Raw genomic sequence first — 22965 nt, 5'->3', positions numbered from 1 at the left:
AATAAGGGTAAGATATACTTGCCAATCAGACAACACTTCTGGCTGTCACACTTATTATAGCTGGGAAAAAAACCCAAACCAAGAGCTGGCAAGGGGCGCTCACCAGGGTCCCTGAAGGAAGAAAAACCTTCCCAAGCATTTTAATGTCTAAAGCTGAGATTGCCCCTCACGTGACCTGGGAGTCTGAGAACACCAAACCCTCTGCCTACAAGATTCCAAATGATTTTTTCCTTTACACAAGGCCTTTGAAACCAAAATTAAAGCACTGCTATGTTGTGCCTGGCCACCTTTTGGTACCTCTAGCTTCCTTTCTAATTCTGCCCCCAAGGAATCCAGTTAACATAACACAATTGCAGTAACATGAACTTCTTTAAAAAGCCTGATCTAAAGCTACAGGGGATTTTAGCTGGAGAAGAACTTAATACTGCTTGGTCAACAGAGCATTAGGGAGTGAGAAAGAAAATCTTTGTAGCAAGATTTCTAAAATGGTACAGACTTAGGTAATGCTTTGAGTTATGCAAAAAATGAGGAACAGAACTTCATAATGTCAAAAGCTGCTTTGTACCACCGAGCTTTTCCTCATGAAAGTAAATTATTTCTATCCACTTTGACATTTATTTATTCAAAGTTGTCATATTCTAAGACTGCAGAATGTTCATAGAGGATTTGGGATTTCTAGAAAAAGACACCTTCCCCCTCACTCCCAGAAAACTCAGAGGAAGTATTATATAAAAAACTACTCAGCAAGTTGTAACACAAAGAAGGTGCAGAAAGTGAAGAAGCAATAGAGGACAGATGTCAAAAGAAGACATTAGCAGGTAAATGGGGTGAATACACGACTTTGTCCTTTACTCCATCTCCTTAAATCCTGCAGGAGAAACAGCTGCAGGCTGTGCTAACCTTTGCACTACTCCCTCTACCTACTGCTGATGGGAATGGAAGGTTCAGGCTGGGATTTTTCTGTTTGAACATCACAGCTGCAGATGCTCAAGCCTGAAAGCCCCAGGCCTGTGCAAACCCAGATTTTTCTGAGGGAGAAATCAGGGCTTTGGCCTTGGACATTATTCCTCTTGGTAGCAAATTCAAAGTTATTTTGTTACCTTTTTTTCCCCTTCATAGTTCTGTGCAACTTTCCCCCCTTAAAAAACTTAATTTCATTCTGCAGCTGAGAAATCTTACTTAAACTATTATTGGGATGGACTACTATTTTCTATGTTACCTTGTTTACATTTCAAAATTATTTTGGCCAACAGTGACCAGAAGTATGTTGTGTGTGTGCTCAAAATTCTTGAAAAAGACATTTTCTTAGCTTGCATAACAGAGTTCTTCTGGTAGTATCAGTAACTCAAGAGGAGGAACAAATTGTTTTCTGGACAGAATTACTGCTGCAATCCTGTAAGTCCCTTTTGTTTTAACCCACAAGCCAAATGGCAAGAACTTAGGAAAAAGCAGTGAGTACAATAGCAAGTGTTATTTTACAGGGAGTTAAACACTGCTTTCATTTGAGAGATATGACTCCTATCTATTCCAATCCTTAGATAAGTCAATAAACAATGCACAGGAGGAAACCATTCATGTGACCAGACTGTACTTTTAAAAGTTTACAGTGGAGCAATGCCATATTTGTCCTAATTAACAGAAAACTAATGCCTTGGAAAAGATGATGAAAAGTGGGGTCACAAATATTGATCCATCCAGATATTAAAACCTAGGCCTGACCACTGAGTTCCTGGGCAATAAAAGACAGCTGAAATTCAGTACAAATTAACTGATGCATATAGAACAATACTTTAAAATATTTCCATTTCCCAGTGCAGAAATAAGCACTGAGTTAGTATGAAAGGAATGAGCCCCCAGTTTTAAGAGATCTAAGAAAACACCACCTCAAAACAAGGAGTGGTCAGAAAAGCAACTGGGGAAAGAAAAATTGAGGCAGAAAATGCTCTTGTATCTTGAAAACTTTTAACAGGACAATTGGAATGCTGCATACAGGAAGGATACTGGATGGACAGAAGGTTCCAAGGGTCTCTCCATGTGACACAGTTAAACAGAATGAGCTGAGGAGCCTGAAGGTGACAGGACAAGAATATAAACACCAGGAGTGCTCTGAAGCTGCTCACTGTTCTTCCAGTAAAACACAAAGCCCCTCAAAAAAGCCCCCAAAACCTAAGAGGTATAAAACTGCAATGTATAGGATAGAAAAGGAGTGAGTTTAATTCTAGATGATGTGTAGGTACATAAACACATGATCCATGCTAAAAAAGCTGTCCAAGGATTCCAAAAGGGACTGGAAAAACTCATGAAAGACAATCCAGACATATTCACTTCTGGCTCAAATTGGTGAGCTGGGAAAAAAAAAAAAAAAGACAATCAGTGGCAGTTAGGAAAGTACTCTGAGTAAAGAGATGAATCTTCCTCTTCTTCCAAGGTACCAACAGGGAGAAAATCCAGGGGCCAGAAGCATTTTTGGTCTGAGGCTGTAGAGCCATTCTAACTGCTCAGCAATCTGTCACCATTCCCAACAGCAGGCAGAATGATTGGCTTGAATTTGCTCTTTTTTATTATTACTTCAGTTAAGCCAGGGAAGTGAAAGTTTCAGTGTAAGTTCCTCAGCCATAGCCCAAATATGTGAGGATGTGAGATGTGTCTCCTGGACTGACATGAAGTTTATGGATGAAGTTTTTAGTGCCTGAGGAGGAAAAAGTGGATGCCTGCAGGTGTCCTTTGTGACAACCTGAATAAAATACTCAGTTCAGTACATTAACATGAAATCCACATTTATAAATCTGAGCAAGAGACACACAGAAGAACAGGAAAAGTATATTTAATTTTCTATTAAACTTCCAACCAGAATACATTTTCCCAAAACAGAACTTAAAGCTTTTACATAACTGACAAGAATTTCATCATGATCAACACCAGTTTTTACCAGGAGAAAACAGGTAACATATTGGTTATCTTCCCTCTCTGCTCTCCTGGCAAATCTAATCTGTTTTCAAGGTGAAGTGTTATCAAATCCTGTGAACCTCAAAGCAGCATTCTAGTTCCTGCTTACTTCTGGATATTTTGTTTCTTTTTTAATTCCAAAGTAGTAATAAGAAAAGTATTTTATAGCAAATTCCTATTCTAAAAAAATGTTAGAGATCCCCTTTACAAGATCATTTTAATGTAAGCAGCAGCAAATTGGAGAGAATGGAAGTCAGAAAGCATTTGTATGATCTGCTATTACAACTTTTATAAAATGCAACTCATGTCATTGATATGCCAAACTATTTATAACTTTCCTCTCTTCCTTCCCAACTAATCTCAACAACAGTAAGCAGGCTAATTCAGCTCTAATTTTTACAAATTGTCCATATTGATTAGAACAAAAGCTGTCACAAAGCCCCACCATGTACCATTTGTAAGTGTTAGTGCCTCAAGCTCAGCCACAGAGAAACTGATGGAAATTGTTAAGAGATTTAAGGTCTCTAACCACAGAATTTAGGTGAGAGAGGTCCAATCAAACCCAGCCTGTGCCATATTATTGATAATGTCTAGTTTAATTCTACTTTTTTGTCAAGAATATCAAGTACTGACTATTTACTCTACTGAGCTCAAAGTTTAGCTTTGCCTGGCTGAAGCTGTAGATTCTGAAGTTTCATTGCCATGCCCATGTTCCCAGAAATCTTCAATTTGCCTTGAAAGAATGCCTGGAAAGAAAGAGAAATTCTGTGAAATGCAATAAAACATTTTATCCCAAATGCATCCCTCCAGACAGTTCTGGCTTATTATGGAAGAGCAGTTTGGTATTTCCAACATTCTGGCACCTCACATCCAGCAACAAATGCATTGTCTGACTGCAGAACAGCAAGCTGAGGAAGTTGTATTCTAATTATTTTTTGATAGCTAAAGAGAATAAACTTGTTTGTTTCTCAGATTATCACAGCCATGCTCATGGATTCAACTGCAAGCAGCAAAGCCACAGTGACAGTAGGTGCCACAACTGATTTCTTAGCTCAATCCTCCTCAGCCTTAACTGGCTTTGTTCCTGATCAATTCAATTTTGCAAATGTCTGTTTGTAAAGCAGACATGCAGAAAATTTGGATTTTTCCTCCAGACCTTGTAAGGAGATAAACTGCATGCACCAAAATTCTCGAACTCTGGATGTAAAGCCAGAGTTGCTTCTGAATTTTCTACATGGATATTACATTTCCACAGTGTGTTTTATCTTAAAACTTCTCCTAGACACGTTTCAGTTGCAAAATTTACCCCATGATTACCAGACCAAAATCTTGAAACAGTGACCCAGAGCACTTCGAATGTGGAAGCACAGAACAGCAACTTGAAATTAACTTAAATTTCTGGTTACTTGGTTTACTTGTACACTATGACTGCTTTTGGTGCACAGAAGAATAAAAAAAATCAAATTAAACAAATCAAACAAATAAAAACCCCCCAAACTCGCCATCCAACAAGAAAAAATGACAGGCATTCAGTGGATGCTCACCTCACTTTCTGCTTTTCAGCACCAAGGTGACTCCTTACACTAATGTCAGCTATGGGGGTAAAGCCCTCTAAAGAGAGGCTCACATCCCTTCTTTCTCATGGCATTTTGCAAAAACTGGATTGCCCCTCTTCTCTGCCAAGCAAGCACTGCTGTATCTCCTTCTGGGATATGACACAGGACACATCCCTGCAGGATATCTGACACACATCCCTGTGCTTGATCAATCTCACTTTGGGTCATTTGCTCAGAGCACACCAAGAATTGTCATTTTTCAGATCAGCCATGGAAGTTTTGGATTAAAACATTCAAATTATTTCAACTTAAAAACAGGCAAAGCAACCAACCAGTTCCCTGATCAGGCCATCCTTGCTGTACTTACTGTCTGAGGGTTCATTTTGCCAGTCATGAGTGCCAGCAGATCAGTGTCAGCCATGGTGATTGTACAATCTGCCTTCTTATCTGCAACACAGGAGAAGAATGAAGATTCAAACTGAGAAATTAAACACTTATAGGAGCTACAACTGTGTGGAGCATCCCTTCAGACCACAGGCCAGCAAATGATACCTGAAGCATGTACAAGCAAGAGCCATTAAAACAATAGCAGCAAGAGGCAGCTGGGCCACCATGCAGCACAGAGCACCCCAACAGTGAAGAAAGATGGGCCTTCCTGAAAAGCTCAGCAAATTCATTCCTTGAAAATAAAAAATAATCTACCTGCATCCTGACAGAATGTTCATTGCAAGCACTGATAATCATTTTTCAGCTTTATCAAGCTTATATTTGCTAGTATGAAGATCAGCTTGGAGGAGATGATTTTTCCCCTGTGACACTCTCAAGATACTCATTACTGACATTTCAGGCATTTCCTGCCCTCTCCTTCCATGGGAACAACATGTGCATTCTGAAAGCACTCATTTGAATTCATTCAAGTACAGAAGTTTCTAGGATCTTCTTACTAAAGTAAACTGGAAAATTGTTTTAATAAACTCTGATATAAATACTGATGTGTAAACCAAAGGGCTAAAATCTGCACACATCTTTTCCTACACTCATCTTATTATTAGACTGAAATCTTTGATAAACTGTTCCCCATGCAACAGAAGACTGTGGTCTTTTATTTCTAATAACATAACAATGAATTTCTGAATCAAATCCCCATTGTGTTTTTAATTAAAAGTTGTGTTGCAGGTTCATGGATATATCAGATTTTGAGGACTGGCTCTCGTCTTTGGTTTGTTTTTTTTTTAATTTTCATTACTAGGGTGTGTGACTTCAGATTTGTGACAAGACATTTTCATGGCAAGGGTACAAATCTTGTGCTCTCAATATTTTTATGGGGTTCCCCAACACCATCCAGTCTGTTTCTTATTTCAAAATGGACCTTGAAGTTTATGTCAGCTGGTACAGCACTGAAACCAACCAAGTTTTGTTTAACTACCTGCAGAGGAGAAGTAACTTGACAAGGCAGACCAGGTTACTGCTTACCAGTGTCTCCAGCAAAGCAACTGAAGAAACAGCTACAAATTACATTTTTGGCCCAAATTTTAAGAAGTGAGAGCAAAAAAGTCCCAGAGGTTTGATTTTCACTTTTTTTTTTTTTTCCATTCTGATTCCTGTGAAATCATATCACAGATCTGTGATAGGAAAATACACTATTATCTCCAGACAGATTCAGAGTAGAAGCTGTTTAGTTCTTGGTCTGAAACACCAGGGATTAAAAGTGTCAGTAATAAGAAATGTTTAAAATTAAGGTGGCTCTACATCATTTTTGCTCAAGGTCAAACAGCCTGAACAGAATATAAGTTCTGTGTTCATTAGTTTTATGTGTGTTCTGCAATGACATAATCAAAGAGCACTGACCTGAATTGACTGCCACAGAGCCTTTACCATTTTTCACATCTACTATCCAAGTTGCCTCTTTCCCACCAGGACCATCTTTTACTTTGAAGGCAAAGACTCCACCAATTTTCTTAACAAATTGCTCTCCTTCCTGTAATGACACACAATGAGAAAGTCATTTACTTCAACATAATTTTCAGTTAGTCTTAATTTAACAAAAGTAATTAAAAAAAACCTTCACCATTTCTACTAACCTAAAAATATCTATTCCTCCTACTATGCATCATTTAAACAACCATTAAAAAAATCTAAACAAAAAACCTCAAACTATGGCTATCCATATTGAAATCTATTAAACTAAGAAGAATAGTCCTAACAGCCTTGTCCTGACATGAGTTTGATAAAATGCAATTTCTCCTGCTAATCACACTTAAAAGGCAAGAACCTAACCCCAAACACAAAGTTCTTTGGTTAGTTAGCAAGCTTCTCACCTACAATCTAATCTTGCCTCCACTGAAATATCCCTATGCAGGTAGCAACTATCTGGGGAAAAGGTAATTTAAAATCATGGCACAGTGTGAAAGATTTCTTTAACCAAGAATTGTGAAAATTACAAAATCCAAATCTGTAGCACTTGTTTCAATGAGCAGTCCTGAAGAAGTGGTGGTTGCTAATACATTCCCAACAGGTTTCACACACATTCTGTTATCAATTAAAATCCTGTTGTAGGTAAAAGAAGTAGCCAGGTACCTCTTGGAGCTTCTTTTCAATCTCTTTGAAGACCAGGTGTGCTTTAAATCCATCAACAGCTGCACTGACAGGCACAGCTGCAATACGGCCGTTGCTGAAACAAAAACCCCATTAATTAAAACACTTAAAATCACATTTTCAACATCTTCAAATGATCACCAAGGCCTAACACCAGCAAGAAACATTTCATTGGTATAAAGCAACTCTGCTATCAAAGTGAAGCTTGCTCTCTTGATAGCCTGAATTACAATCACTCCAGATATCTGGGTGTTCTGTGTGTATGAACTGAAGATTAATTTTACAATGGAAGTAAATCATTAATCTTATTCCTGATAATCTGGAGAAATCACTCTGCATGGCCTGATAGCAAGATGGAAGATCTTGATTCCTGCAGGGGCACACAGAGCCAAAGTACAGAGAAATGTCCAAAGAAATGGCAATTCAAGCAGCAGCAGGAACAGGTTCACTGCTATTGCCACCTCTTGGCAGCAGAGGCCAGAACTGTGGGCAGGGCTGACACTGCTGCAGTGACAGAGCTGCTCAGGAAATGCTGCTGGAGCTTACTGGGGTGGCAGTGCCACTGCCCTGCAGGGGTGTGCCAGGGTAGCCAGAGTGGGCACTGTCTGGTCTGAGGGAGACACATCCACTTTGCCAACAAACCAAGGCTGTACTAACAGGATGGAAACTGTAAGGTTCAAAAAAAGCCACCAAACAAAAACCAGAACTCTTTCAAAAACTAATGCAAAACTGACCAAGTCCTGCTGCCTTGATTCACATTCTTACCAGCCATTACTAAAGCCACAGGCTTGATCTGGAACCAGTGACTGACTGTAGTGTAGGAAGTGGTGTGAAGGATCTCCACAAACATGGAGTTTCACCACCTTTCCCTCAATTTCACAATGCCCATCATCACTCAGTTACATAAGGGGTGTCTGAGCACATCAGCCACTCTGCTCCATTCCAAAGTCTGACACACATTGGTGCAACTCCCTGTGTCAGGATCTCCCACACAGAGCCTCTGGGAGAACCAAGGGGCTTCAAGCTTCTCTGGGATAAGCTGAAATGAGTGTTGCTAAAATTTCTCTGGCTTGAGTTGTACTTAAGACATATTTTAAAAATCCTGAACGCCAATGAAGGTAAAATGAGCTATAGTGAATTAGACTTAAGTTTCTTCAGGAGAAATATTATCTGTACATGAAAAGCTCTCCCTGACAGGAAGGATTACTTCCAGCAGCACCTCAAGGCTGATGATATAAAAATAGCAACATTCTCAACACAGTGACTATTTTTAAAGACAAAGCTCAAAGCAATGGGAAAAGGTGTGCTCCCTGTAACAGTCTTTTCTCTTCAGATGTAAAACTGTACCAACACCCACTGACAAGTTATGTGAACATGTTTGAAGAGAATCCATGAGAAGACATATTTTTCCTCACATGGTACAGCCTCTTATGGATTAAAAGAGACAGAATTATCACTCCTGACACTACAAAAAAATCACTGCTGAAGCCTTTCAAAGTTCAGTGGCTTCTCTCTCATCACCTCTTCCACAGGTTATATTGTCACCTCCCAGGAACTGCACAGGTTTAGCTGAAACAGATGTTAGAAATATCAGCTGGGAGGGAGGGGTGTGTTTCCTTCTGAAAGGCCAGTGTATGATAAATTCTGCTGTTCACAGGTTTTCAGAGAAAACAAAGCACTGAGATCGAGCTTTAAAAGCCATAATACCCACAATAACCATATCAAGCTTTCTAAGGAAAGCTGAAAATGAAAATGTAAAGGGAACTGTATTGTAAGTCTCCCCTGAAACACCAGAATACAAATTTTAAGTGTTTTCTCTCAATTCCTGTCTATTTGAGCACTGAGCTACAGCAGAGTGCAGCAGCTTCTTATCAGTGTTCCCCACTGTGGAACAGGCTACAATTGCCAGTGCCAATTCTGTAGCCAGTAACACCCCAGAACTGTAAGGAATTACAGTATCACATGAACCCGGACTGAAAGCAATCCTTCACAGAGCTAAACCAGTAACAATTCTAGCAGAGAAAGCCTGGTTTCTCTGTTCCCATGAATGTCTTGGTGGTTTTGGCAGATACCTAATTTCAATTAGTTACTTTTAATGTGTCCTGTTTTATTCTTGGAATGGTTTTTATTTGGTGGCTTTTTTCCTCGGAACATCGCTCTTCCTCACTGAGGAATGGCTCCACATGAGCCATTTCTACAAGCCGGTGTGAGTTTTCCAATAACTCTCAGCGCTCGATGTGACACGAGAGTGTGTGAATTTTAACCTCAGCACAGACGGGCAGTGCCGCAGGGACACAGGAGTGTTTAGTTTACAGGGCAATCTCCCCCCTGAGCAGCGGCGGTAACTCCAAAAGCACGAAGTTGTGAGGGCGCAGGCAGCGGCACAGCCAGGCTGGGCCGGCAGCGCTGTCCCCGCGCTCCGTGCCGCCCCAGCCGAGCGCTCCGGAAGGCCCGGCCGTGCAGCCGCCGTTCCCCCCGTGCCGGCCGAGCCCCCGGTGCGTGTCTCACCTGCCGTCCCGGGGGAAGCCCATCCTGAAGAGCGTCACCACCACGGCGCCGCCGAGCCCCAGGTTGTGCTGCAGCGCGACCTTCGCCCCCGGCACCTGGCGCCGCCCCGCCAGCCCGCGCAGCTGCCAGCACAGCTCCGCGCACTGCGCCAGCCCTGAAACATCGAGCGCAGAGCCGGCTCAGCCGCGGCCTGCCCGCCAACGGGGCCTGGGGAACTGCCAGCCAGCCAACTCGTGAAAAATGCATGGATTTTATCATTGGCTTTTCTAAATATCCAAATGGATATTATATGTGTTGTGTTAGAAAGTAATATTGTATTAATTCTCTTTAACAGCATGTTAAATATAGTTTTAGGTTATACAAAATGTTAAAATAGAAACTGTGCTATGTAGGATACTTTTTTTAAAGAAAGGACTCGCAGCGAGATAGCAGCCACAGGACACCTGAATCTTTCAGAGAGAAAGAATTTATTGCCCTCCTATCAGAAGAAATGAACTTCTTCCCGCCTCGAAGGCGCTGTTAGGATTCAGAGGAAGAAGTTGATGATGACCAGATAGAATCCTGTGTTTGAATGGAGTTTATGCATCATGTATGAGGTGTATGAATATGCAACAGGCTGTTGCTTTTAAGGGTAAATCCTCTGTTAACGTGGGTCCTTTTTCGAGCTCGTGCTGCCCAGAAAAGGTACCCGGACATCTGTAACTCTTTGTCTCTATTGTCTCATATTGTCCTAATTCAAATTGTCCAAATTGTATAACTATTTTTATAACCATTTTATTGCCATTAAACTTTTAAAATTTTAAAAACAAGTGATTGGCATTTTTCACAGAACTGGATGTCCCTGGGAAGCCCAAAGGAGGGGGAACCCCTTTGCACAGCAGCCCTGGCACTCTGGGATTGTGCCCACCCCCAGTCTCTATGGCAGCAGCTCTGTCTGCAGCCAGGGCCCAGCCTGGGAGAATCACGGAGTTCATTCGGTTGGAAAAGAGCTCTGAGACCATGGAGACCAGCCCATGACCAAGCACTGAGTGTCATGTCCTTCCTTCAACTCTCCAGGCAGCCCATTCCAGTGTTTAACCATCCTTTCTGTGCCAGAATTCCCCTGGATGTCCAGCCTAAACCTCCCTAGCACAGCTTGAGGCTGTATCCTTTCATCCTCTGGTTACAGCCCTTCTTCCAGGGAGCTGGACAAAGTGAGAAGGTCCCCCCTGAGCCCCCCCAGCTGCCTCAGGAATTCCTCACAGGATTTGTGCTCCAGACCTTCCCCCAGCTCCTTTGCCTTTCTCTGCACATTCCTCAAACTTTTCTCCTTTCCCTCATCCCTTCCTGTCCCTTCCCCTGGACAACTGCACAGGTCTTTGGACAAGGCACACAAGCAATCTGCATTTCATGCACACAATTGTACATATTGCCAACTGAAATATTATGAAGGAGTTAAGAAGTTTTAAAATTCCAGTCATAGATGAGAATGAACAGGTTTCATTCACATTCTCTCAGCCTCAAGGAGAGGGTGTGTACTGTGCTGCAGCCTGTCCTGCAATGGTTTGGATATTTCAGAGGATTTACGTGACCCTTGCTTAGCATGTAACTGGCCTCAAGGCTGTTTCCAAGGGAAATGAAGCTGACAGGCTAAGACTTGACATTTTCTGCATTTTGCTGACTCTTCCTCCATCCCATGGCACTGGAGAAGCAAGAAGCTATCTCTGCTTCTATCACTGTGTAACTGACAAAAATTAACATAAACCTGGCAATGCAATACTCTCACTCTGTTACAGATATCCACAGTCTCATTTTTCTGGAACCCTTTTCCTCCAAAGTTTCCTAACACTCCCCCTGCCCCCCACACTTAACTGCATATTGTATCTCACTGTTACAACTGTTTAGATTAAGATTTGGTGTTTCACAAGGTTTCATCTTCTCCAGTTTTCTGATAACTTCTCATTTCCAAATTCACCCAAGGAGGGTGAATTATCTTTGCAAATCTAACACATTTTGTCCAAGAGCCAACACATTTAGAAAAAAGAACGGTAGTTTAAAGAAAGAAAAAAAAAAAATCAAACAAACACAAAATGGGGAAACCTATGTTGCTGGGAAATGGCAACCAAGTGAGCTTCTGTTGTAAACATCAGATAAATATTTTGACATCCAAGACTTAACAAAATAGGCTCTAGTACAGCTAACAATAGTACAGGCTATTCAGAGGCAGGAAAAATCTCCAAAACCAGAATTTTAAAGGATGACATCATATTAGAGCAGTTATTCAAGTACTATTCAGAAGTTGTACTATTGAGCAATTATTTAGGAAGGTTAAGCTGTGTTACCCTGCTCCAACACTTGGATTATTTGGAAAGAAGACTTGAGGGAAGAAGCTTTGAGGCCCTCACATTTCAAGCACAGATGGGAAGCACTTGCCTGCTCAAGAGCTGTAGCTCTTATCTACTGGGTGTGATTAAATGAAGGTTTTGCATACCTGTGGCACCAAGAGGGTGTCCCTTGGAAATCAAGCCACCACTGGGATTAATAACCCATTTTCCTCCATAAGTATTGTCTCCCCTGTCGATTAGGTCACATGCTTTTCCTATAAAACAGAATTCATGTCAGAAAAATGTTCTTTTTTTATTTATAAGTGATTTTTCAGTTCTGCTGTAACTTACCAGAGATGCCACATGTCAGTCAAACCCTAGGAAATGTTACAGCTCATCTTTCCCAAAGAGCAAATATTGGCCAAACTACATTAATGAGACTTGCTCATACCATTGGAGAAAGCATAACATGGAAGAGAAGCATTTGTACAAGAGCTGTTTTTAATTTGCAGTTGAATTGTTCTGTTGGTGTATATAGCATTATGATGCAATCAGTATAATGAAACTATTTAGATTTTGTTCATGCAACTGCAGTGATAATTACATTTTTTAAAATTGTAATTTGTGACCCCCAGGACTTGGAAGGTGAACACCAAGTTGAACACAAACCCCTGTCACAAAGGCCAACTAATGGTACCTTGGGCTGTATTCAGACATTAAAATAGTGAATAAAACCACTCAGAAGACTAATGTTCAGAATTGTTTAGCTTTCCAGACTACAGACAATTCTCCCTTTTAACCAGGCTCATACTCATTTATTCTTGTACCAGCTTCTCCAGCCTACATTAATAACACTGAAGTGTAAAAAAGATCTGTCATGGTTCCATGGTGCCATTAAATGAGAATACCAGGTTAGATTTGCCCATCTAAATCCACAGTGGTTTATGTCATTTCATTAATTTTTATGCCTAATTAGTCTATCATTCCAAGATAAGTTTCATATACTATTAAGGCCAGACTGACAAAGGGTTGTGAGAACAGCACTATTAAATAACCATGCACAAGGCTAATTAGTCAAATAGACAAGTACCACCAGGATTATTCTACATTAATTAAAGGAATGAACCTAAAGAGCTTAATGTACCTGTTTAAATATGTCAAACATTTACCATTTTTGCTGCAGATCCATAAAAATACAGCAAAAATGATAGCAGAAAGCAGATATTAAAAGGCAAACACATTACATCTTCCTGGAGTTCCATAAATGTCTGTTTCAGTAGGAAAGCTCAGACTTAATATACCACCTAGTGCCAGAATATGGTATTTCCTCACATTGGTTAAAAACAAATTAGAGACAGATTATATCAGATGATAACCTTTGCAAAACAAGAATATGTTTACAATTTAAATACATCATGAACTGAAATAGCAGTGCAATCCATTATTTATTTGAAATCATAAAATATCCTCTTGAACAGAAATTTTTAATGCTTTTACTTACATGCACAGAGCTGAATTCCACTGCCATTGAATCTGTTGTAAATCCAGCAAACTCACTGACATTAAACTAATCTGAGCATTGTTACATAGTTGACTTTAGATGCACGTTGACAACTTGCCAATAACTCTGAGGCAAAGATGTTTCAAAGATCAGTGACTGGCTAAAGCCCCCACAGGCAATTCTTGTCCTATATTTATCTTCTTAAAAGGAAATACATAGATGGAGGGAAATCTTGGGGTAAGATTATGATAGAATGCAGCTCCAAAAAAGGGGCCTAAGACTGAGATAACAGCAGTTCTTAATTTGGGCATCCTTGGTGCTTTTCATTGTAACAAAACAATTATCTCCAGTGCTGCTCTTACCTTCTGGACACAGTCCCAGAGCTTCATAGGTGATGAACTCATTAACTGAGAAGCAGTCATGAAGTTCAATCACATCAACATCTGTAGGTTTCAGCCCTGCTTTTTCAAAACATTTTTGTGCAGCATTTTTAGTCATGTCATAGCCAACCTGAAAAAAAGAGAAATTCTATGTTAAAGTATCATTACAGAAGTATAGCTCACAGCTTAATTTTTACACTTTACTGTGCTTCTATAGATCCTGTCAGTGAAAGAAGGAGATGGTATTCTGATTTATTTGAATGCATCACATGTCAGAGTTTGATAGTCATACAATAAAAATTGTCTAGAAAGAAATAATATATTCTAAGGCTTATTGTTGGCATGCAAAACCTTTCTGGGGAATATCCTCCATTTCCTTAACCTTGATCACAACCCAAATTGTTCTTTTGCAAGACTCAGACCAACAGCCTTGACACAAATCCTCAAATTGCACTGTTACCTTTTTCTATGATCCACCTGATTGTTTTAAATTTCATTACTACTATAAAGAGAAAAATGCAAGGAATTTTCATTTGCTGTTGAAGTTGTTAAAAAAATAGCCTGTAAATAATTGGTTAAAAACTAGGTTTCTGATAGACTGTTTATAAGTTACTTATTGTCATTCCACAATCACACTCCTTGCTTATTCTATAGCTGTCCAAATGAAATCAATTTTACATTCACCACAAAGCATAATATGTTTGCTCACTGACATGAAAATGTTTATAGCATCAGTAGGACTTGCAGGCACTTAAAAACACCTAAACCCAAAACCATATTTAAAAAACCCCACAAAACACCAACCCAAAGCTATAAACAAAAAAAAACCTCAGAAAAAATCACCCCAATGAGTACCAGGGAATACAGAATTGCAAACCTACCATCTTCATACAACTGTTCCCTTCAAATGTGCTTGGATAATCAGTAGCCATCACCTGTGCTAGAATTTCCACAGCTTTTGGTTGCAATTTATGCCTTTTCACAAACTCCTCATTAGCCAAAATTGCAGCTGCAGCACCATTTGATGTTGGACTGATTGAAAGAAAAATAATGATGTTATTGTTCTAAATCAGTAATGTCAATCTTCATTAAATTGTTGATCTTCCAAAGATTTATCTTTTAATACATACAAAAAAAACCACAACAAACAAAAAACCCCACTTTCTTTGGCTGTTACCACTGAAACTATAAATTCCATCAGTGCTTACTGGACACTTTCAGTAATATTTATACCAGACATTTGAAAATCATTACATCAAAATAGAAATGTGTCATTAAGGTTTTTCAATTTAGGACAAATCAAAGCTTCTACTTGGCTATAAACATATATAAACACATATATAGAGTGCTTAGGAAAGGCTGAAGTGAAGAATTAACACTTAACAGTGATGGATGCACATTAGTAAAAGAACAGAATTACATTAGAACCCCAAAGTACAAAACTTCTTTCAGCTCAATGTATTACACTGAGAGCAAGTATCTAGTGCTTGGTCATGACAGATTTTCCACATTTGTTTTATTTATAGAAAGTTTTACTGAAAGCAATCTGTAAATTATAATTAACGCACAAACAGACTTTATTTAAATAGATGTCCTACTATATTTGTCTTAACATCAAGATCTATTTCACAATGCCAAGTCCTCTCCTTACCAGCACTGTAAGATAGTCAAGTAATCAAAAACTTGGCGAGAGTGCAGAACTTCATCCAATGTGTACTCCTTTTGGAACTGGGAATACCTAAGGGAAACACACAGATGCCATCAGACTGAGCAGCAGACACACTAACATCACACTATCAGGCAGCTATAGAGCTCTCTTTACAAACTATAAGGCACTGGATAGATAGTTGTTTTTTAATATATTTCTAGAATAATTTATTTATTTTCTCATTCCATAATAAAGAACATAAGCTGAAAATATTCTGGATGTATTCTAAAAATATTACTTTGTTGTGCAGGAATTTTTTTAACAACCAGGGCTGTTGGCTATAGAGGCAGAGTACGTGACTCACGGGTTGTTGGTTGAATGGCTGTGGTTCTTCCATGCAATCTTTGCAAAGTATTCTGGATTTGTCCCTGAAAAGGGGAAAAAAAAATCTGAGTTTAAATACTTTGTTTGCTCAAACAGTGCTGACATAACAGTTTAAATATTGTGTCATAGGAATCTGACCTTTACAAGCATCTTTACAAGAAACACATTGTTATGAAGACTTTCCTTAGAACTCAGCTGAGGTTTCAAAATTAGATAAAGACTACAAAACATGACAGAACAACCCAACTGCTTATTTAACACTGACATAAAAACACAGACTCCACAATTTCACTGCAGCTGTTTTGCACTGATAGGAAAATGATCATTTACGTTTCAGCAGTAGAATAATACTACTACAAATAAAATGCACATGTTTTCTAAGTCTATTTTTTTTTTCATATAATAGCCTAAAAGTGCAATTAAAAGATGCACAACAGGCCAGGCTGTTACCTTGGAGCCAATTCCCTTGTCTGGTCAGGGGTAGCAAACAGCAGTGGCAGCAGCCTTGTATTAAGGATTCAATCAAATCAAACACCCAACAGCATTTGCCCAACAGTTCAGCCCCATGCCCATCTACCTATCCTAAGGCACAGGGATAAAATGCAGGGAGTTATGCAACCTTAATGCCACCATTTAATAAAACAAAATCTTATTATTTTAAATCACTTCATAAAGAGAAGACAATGAAAAAAATGTATTTTAACAGACCATATTTCTCTATATGTTCTTTGCCAGCGCTTGCAAACATCTGAGGTGCCACTGGAGCACTTGCTAGGCCATATTTATTTATCATAATTTCCATGTGTTTGTCCATAGGATTAGTTCTGTCTGCAAACTGAAAACAGAAATACAAATCAAACCATAATTTCCTTTTTTTTTCAACAACACCACAAAACTGTCACAGATTTCAAGCAAATGATAAGTTTTTCTAATATTTTAACAAGTCCCTGGGCAGTATGCTGCACTTCAGAGACATGATCAGAAGTGTTGATAATTTCCTAGCTATAAAAAAAAAAGTAAATAAGCAGAAAATGCTTGACATTATAACCACAGCACTGATTCGTGGCAACAATTACTGCTACATAATTTGTATCACAGTCACTTTTTTCAGCAGGGGACTTTAGGTATTTTTCACCTCACTTAAAATCCTACCATTTACATAGTTTTAAGTTATAAAATTAATACTCTAGTAGTATTTTCAATGAAGCTTAGAAGAAATATTGTAAAGCATGTTAAATGATAACTTTTTCTCAGTTTTATCACTTGCTAAATTTAACGTTTTTCACCCAAACCTCTTGAATATTTTATCGAATTTGGCAGTTCTGCAGTTAAATGACATATGGGCTCTAATATTGCTTGCCTTAAGGCAAAATACAAACAAACCCACACACACTTCTCCTGTAAAAACAAATAAGATTCAAGAAGCCCTTAGTTTTTGGGAGAGTGTGTTAACAGGTCAACTGAGTAAGCATCAGACCAGAAGAGACAGAATCTTTGATTTGCTGTGTTGTTTGAGAAAGATACTTCAGTTACTCAAAGCTTCAGCATTTTATCTGGTATTTTCCTTTTTCCCCACTCACCCAGCCTTTAACATAATCTTGGCAAAATACAACAAACACGACACATGAATTTTGCACGGAATGTTTTAGAATTGACTTTTTATAGTATGTCATAGCTGCCATCAGAATCACAGACCTCACTAAAAGATTATTTAGATCAAACTAACTGGTTTCTTTTGTCATCATCTGCAGGAGCACAGTAAAGCAAGTGGTGTTATTGACAATACAGCTCAGAGAATGAAGAAGTTCATCCCATGTACAAACACAAACATATCAAGTGTTTCAGACACTTACATTTGAAGAAAGAGATCCTTTTGCCATCCTCTCAAAGCCGAGTGCCAGAACACAGTCTGCCAAACCTTAAAATAAAATAAAATAAAATAAAATGTGTGACTATTTCAAGCACAATGTGATTATAAATGACACTAGAAACTAACAACTATTCAATTACCAGATATGTACACAAACACCTGCCAGCTGCCCTTCCTTCCTCCTTCATTTTTGAAAGAGTTACATTAAGATGGACAAGATATTGATACAAAGATATTGATACCAAAGAATGAAAGATCACTACAGCATTGGGATTTATTTTTAATTGTCTGACAGCAACTCTCATAGACAACCAAGCATTTATGTCTCAGTTACAAATACTAAACAATCATACACAGTGTTGCTATGGTGGTCATTACAGAAACATCAGCATCAGTGCAAGAAAGTATCAAAGTCCACAAACGAACTGCAAAAATAGGAGGAAATACTCATCTGATGGCTCAAAGCGTGGTCTGTCAGACTGCCTCTCCCCTCCCTTCCAAAAACATGATAGTTAGACACTTGAATTAACTTCAAGCTAAAAGAAAAAAGCTAAGCTTTTCAGCAGATTCTTCTTTTAGTGCCTGCAGTACTACAATGCCACTGTTTCTGCACTCCTCCAAACAATTGTTGCAGAAACACTTAACTGGCAGAACTGACTAGGATCATACAGCTCATGGCACAGGAAAAGACATGCACATCCTCATACACCACCCTACTGCATCTCTTAGGTCACAGGGCAAAACAACCCACCTCCTTCTACAAGCTGTCTGGCCATGAACAAAGCAGTGGATCCAGTGGCACAGTTGTTGTTAACATTGATGATGGGAATGCCAGTCAGACCCAGGCCATGGTAGATTGCCCTCTGCCCAGAGGTTGAGTCACCTTCAAATGGAAACACAACATTAAAATAAGGTACAAACTCACCAAAGTTTTGCTTTTGCTGCCATGAATGTGCAGTGCTACCAATTAAACTGTAATCCTGAACTTTTGAGCTGTCACCTTGAGTATGGCTCTAGGTACCCATAGTAAAGGACCTCAGAAACAAGATGAAACTCCTCAGATTTTATAAACAGAAGTTTGTTCTGTTTCTGCCTCACAGGCTCTGAATCAAAGGGATGTAACTGGACTGGACAGAAGGGTCTTAGAGGTGTGGCTTGGGAGCTGCTCTAGGTACCACAGCAGACTGACCCTACTTCAGTTGCCACAACACAATTGTTAATAGGGAACCAGAAGGAAAGTAAGTAGAAAAATCTTTTTGGAATAGAAATAGATTTCCTCTTAATATAAAGCTTATTGATGCCATTCTTCACACTTTATCCACACAGAAGTCTCATCCCAATCAAACAATACTCACCATAAACATAACCCACACAGGCCTGCTTCACTGCTGAATAAGGAATCCCAGCATCAGCTAAAGCTGCCTGGCCTAAAAAAAAAAAAAAATGGTTTAAAAGTTGGAAAAAAAGTTTAAAATTGAAAGAAAAATTAAAAAAAAATCAGCTCTCACAACCACAACAAGCAAACCTAGAGTAGTATGTATGAGTCCTGCATTCACATATGAGAGTTGTAGAAATTCCTTATTATATGGTGCAAATATGGTCTTGTACCTCATAAGGACAACTTCATTCTCATGAGGACAATTTCACAGTATTTTGAGTTCTGAACAAGCTTCTTTATCAGAAAATGTCACTCAATCAATTCTGTGTTCATGCTCCAAGGTTGTTCATCCCAATGAGAGTAGGTTTTCAATAATATAGGTAAGTATTCCATTATTTAAGTGCACAATCCAATTTTAAGCTATCCTGCTGACTTCAGCCTGGAAGGGCTGACCTGGACAGGTCAGTTATGGATTTGCTGAAAGTGGTCTGAGTTTTAAATCTGTTTTTTTAGATGTATCTATTTATTAAACAGTAGCTTTTCCTTCACATGTATTATAAAACTACTGGCTGTAAGACCTAAAATAAGCATCAGCAATCAAACAAAATGCTTTATTACTAAATTACCTGCTTCCTTAGCCATGTCAGGATAATCAGCACTCCTCTCACTAGGCTTTGAAAACTGGCAAGAGAAAAGAAAGGAAAACAAGCTGAGAATAAATCACAGTGAGATTTAATTCATATTTTGCTCAAATTGGTACATTAATTTAGAAATAAGTTTTAAATAATGAAAAAAAATGTACTTTCATTGACCCAAAAGTGCATGTACAAAATCTTTACAATTCCCAAGAATTGTAAGGTGCTGCTGCCAGGCCCTGCTATGGCTAAAGGGAGAAAATAATGCAACTTTATGGGAGCTGAGAGCCATTTCTGGTCACTTAAAGAAGATCCAAGACTATGGAGATGGACAATAATCCTGTCCAAAGCCTGTGGGTGAGACAGAGAATAACTGTAATCTTCACCAATTCATCATACTATTCACTGAAACTTTGATAAATACTTCCCTTACACTTTTTTTTCTTTTTTTCCTTATAATCCTATTTGTAACAAGAAAATTATTGTTCTTTGTAGAGAATTTATCATACCTTACTCCTCAGCATTGGAGTAGAGGTGACATTTTATTTTCTTTGCAGTTTAACTCATTAGAGACCACCACAAGTACATGTGGTTTGCATTTTTACATCACTAACAAAAAGTGTCACTGCTAAAAGAAATCCTCATGCTAACTACTTATAATCCTACAAATTATTTGATGTCCCCTGTGAGCATATGAAAGTTAATTTGCTACCTCCTTCTGCTGATGTTCCTGACTCCAGTCATTTGTATCACTTGGCTGTACTTTCTGCAGTGCCTCCTTTCATTAATTTAGACAGAGAATTTACATGGCAAAGGTCACAAGAAAAAACAGTTGGTGAGTTAGTTATTGTAAAAGTCTGTATTGATACTGCTTGGGCTAACAGAGAGGAGAAGAGTCCTGACAATTCCTCAAGTCATACTCAAGTGGTAACTGAGATGATCCACTCCTGAAAATGCAGAGCACTGGGGAACTGACAATTACACACACAGGAAATGTGGACTGCTGTTGTGAGAAGATATAACAAATTTTAGCAGTCATTAAATCATTAATGTTAATCAAATAGAAGGAATACAGTCCTAAAAGATTTCATTGTAAAATACTTAAGATGCAATATGGTGCCTGACAGGTTTTACTTGTCTCTTCCATAAGGACATCATAAGTGAGCTCAATAATTTCTATTAGTACATTCTGTGATCTAGTCCAGCAAACACAATTAACAGAATTGCCTTTAACCTTTCAATTCCTCCCCTATCACATCACATGCTGGAAAGGTACCCATGCAGCAACAAGACAAAAAGTTATTATTTAAAAGGTGGCCGGTAGGAGGAGTTTCTGATTACTCTGGCAAATGTCAAAGTCGTCTTAAGATTCATCCATCATGCCAAAATGGTTTTTTTACTGTTCCTCTTTGAAAATCATAAAATCGTTTAGGTAGGAAAAGACCTTAAAGATCAAGTCCAACTGTTACCCCAGCACTGCCAAACCCAGGCTGCCTGTTGCTGGGTTTGACAACCCTTTCGGTGAAGGAATTTTACTTAATCCTAATTCTAACCTTAATCATGCCTTGTGGAAACTTGAGGCCAATTCCTCTTGTCCCATCACTTGTTACTTGGGAGAGCAGCCCCACGCCCAGCTGGCTCCACCTGCTCCCGGGGAGCTGCGGAGGAGCTGAGCGGGGCGAACTCTGTGCTCACAACCCCAGCGACAGGAACAGAAAGGTCCCAGACAGACCCTGCAGGCCCTGCCCTCCCTGAGCCCTGTCCCGGGACGGGCCCGGGGCCAGCGGCTATGGGGACACAGGGACACGGGGACACAGGGACACCGTGCCCGCTGCAGGGCTGCTGTATCGACCCGCTCTATGAAGCACCACGTTCACCTTGGCCGGGGTCCGGCCTCCCCGCACCCCGAGCGAGGGTGAACTTTGCGCGGAGCCGCTGCCGCCGGGCCGGAACGGGCTCTGCCAGCGCGCACCGAGCCCCCACCGCGTCCCGTCAGGGGCTCCAGCCGCGCCGGGGAGGGCGCGGGCGGCTCCCGCAGCGCTTCCCCCTCAGCACTTCCCCCTCAGCGGACAGCCGGGGGGCGCCGCCGAGGCCGCCCCGGCGCGGGCCGTGTCCCCCCGCGCACAGACGGGTGCCGGTACCTTGGTCATGCCGACGCCCACCACGAACACCCGGCGCTGCATGATGGCGGTGGTGGCAGGACGATCCCTAATTCTCCCGCTGCTGTCGCCGTGTCCCGCGGGCCCTCAGCGACACCGGGGTGGGGGCGGAGCGAGCGCCCGGGGGCCGGGCCACATGGACCCACCCCTTAAAGGCGCAGAGTCCCCATTACGGCACCGGCCGGTGGCCCTGTCCAAAGCACAGCCATGGCCAGTCTTACAAACATCCTGCTTATCCCCCCGAATTTCCCCATCCCGGCGATTAGCAGACGTTTTCCCAAATCGGAGGTGCAATGAAGTTCGCTGCTTCTCCAGAGAGGGGCAGCAAAGTTGGCGAAGGGTCTGGAGTACAAGTCCTGTGAGGAGCAACTGAGGGAGCTGAGGGAGCTCAGGCTGGAGAAAAGGAGGCTCAAGGGGCCCTTCCTGCTCTCCACAACTCCTCACCCTGGGGATCAGGCTCTGCTCCCAGGGAACGAGGGACAGCATGAGAGAAATGGCCTAAGGTCGCACCAGAGGAGGTTTAGGTTGGACATTAGGAAGAATTTCTTCACAGTAAGGGAGAATGGGCTGCTCAGGGAGGTGCTGGAGTCACCGCCTGTGGAGATGTTTAAGGAAAGACTGGACGTGGCACTCAGTGCCATGGTCTAGGGGACAAGGTGGTGATCAGTCATAGGCTGCACTTGATGGTCTCAGAGGTCTTTTTCAACCCAATTGATCCTACGGCTCTGTAACTCTTTTCCTCCAGAGATGTCTTTGGAACGGATACTTGACGACATCCTTCTCTTTTTCTGAAATGCTGCTTGTTACCTACAGATTTATTTACAGTGAGACCTGAATATCTGATCCTTCATCCACTCAACTTCCCCCTTCCCTCACTCCGTCATCCTTGGGAACCTCCACGGCTCGGGCAGAACGCAAATCATCTCCTGCCTCCCACAGACCGGGCTGCACCCCGCACAGGAGGTGCCAGCTCCAGCCAAACTCCTGGCGGTGCTGTGTGTGGTGGCGCCCTTGTTTCCCGCCTCACGCTCCTCCCCCGCTCCCCTGCAGCGGGCTGTCAGCGCTGCCGGCTCCCCTGCCAGGGGCCGTTCCCCCGGAGGCG

General features: G+C 40.7%; 1 protein-coding gene across 1 annotated transcript; it reads right to left on the bottom strand.

Moving 5' to 3' along the window:
• Window positions 1-2807: 2807 nt before the first annotated feature.
• SCP2 (sterol carrier protein 2) lies at window positions 2808-21994 on the bottom strand. Its single transcript, XM_064719940.1, has 16 exons — window positions 21846-21994; window positions 19696-19750; window positions 19047-19118; window positions 18443-18574; window positions 17675-17739; window positions 16530-16656; window positions 15802-15865; window positions 15441-15527; window positions 14671-14821; window positions 13772-13919; window positions 12076-12183; window positions 9606-9759; window positions 7080-7173; window positions 6351-6480; window positions 4870-4949; window positions 2808-3692 (listed from the first exon to the last, which is right to left on the bottom strand). The coding sequence occupies exons 1-16, from the start codon at window positions 21885-21887 to the stop codon at window positions 3597-3599; spliced, it is 1605 nt and encodes a 534-aa protein (XP_064576010.1). The 5' UTR covers window positions 21888-21994; the 3' UTR covers window positions 2808-3596.
• Window positions 21995-22965: the final 971 nt, after the last annotated feature.

The sequence above is a fragment of the Zonotrichia leucophrys genome, chromosome 8 (genome assembly GCF_028769735.1).
Source record: "Zonotrichia leucophrys gambelii isolate GWCS_2022_RI chromosome 8, RI_Zleu_2.0, whole genome shotgun sequence".
Taxonomy (NCBI): Eukaryota; Metazoa; Chordata; class Aves; order Passeriformes; family Passerellidae; genus Zonotrichia; species Zonotrichia leucophrys.
Note: the sequence above shows the minus strand (reverse complement) of the source record. Positions and strands in the feature narration are given on the sequence as shown.

Coding starts and splice junctions, on each gene's coding strand:
- SCP2 (XM_064719940.1), bottom strand. CDS start 21,887: ATGCAGCGCCGGGTGTTCGTGGTGGGCGTCGGCATGACCAAG. Junction 15,866..16,529: donor AGAACATATAGAGAAATATG/GTCTGTTAAAAT, acceptor TCCCCTTTTCAG/GGACAAATCCAGAATACTTT. Junction 15,528..15,801: donor AGCCATTCAACCAACAACCC/GTGAGTCACGTA, acceptor TGTTTCCCTTAG/GTATTCCCAGTTCCAAAAGG.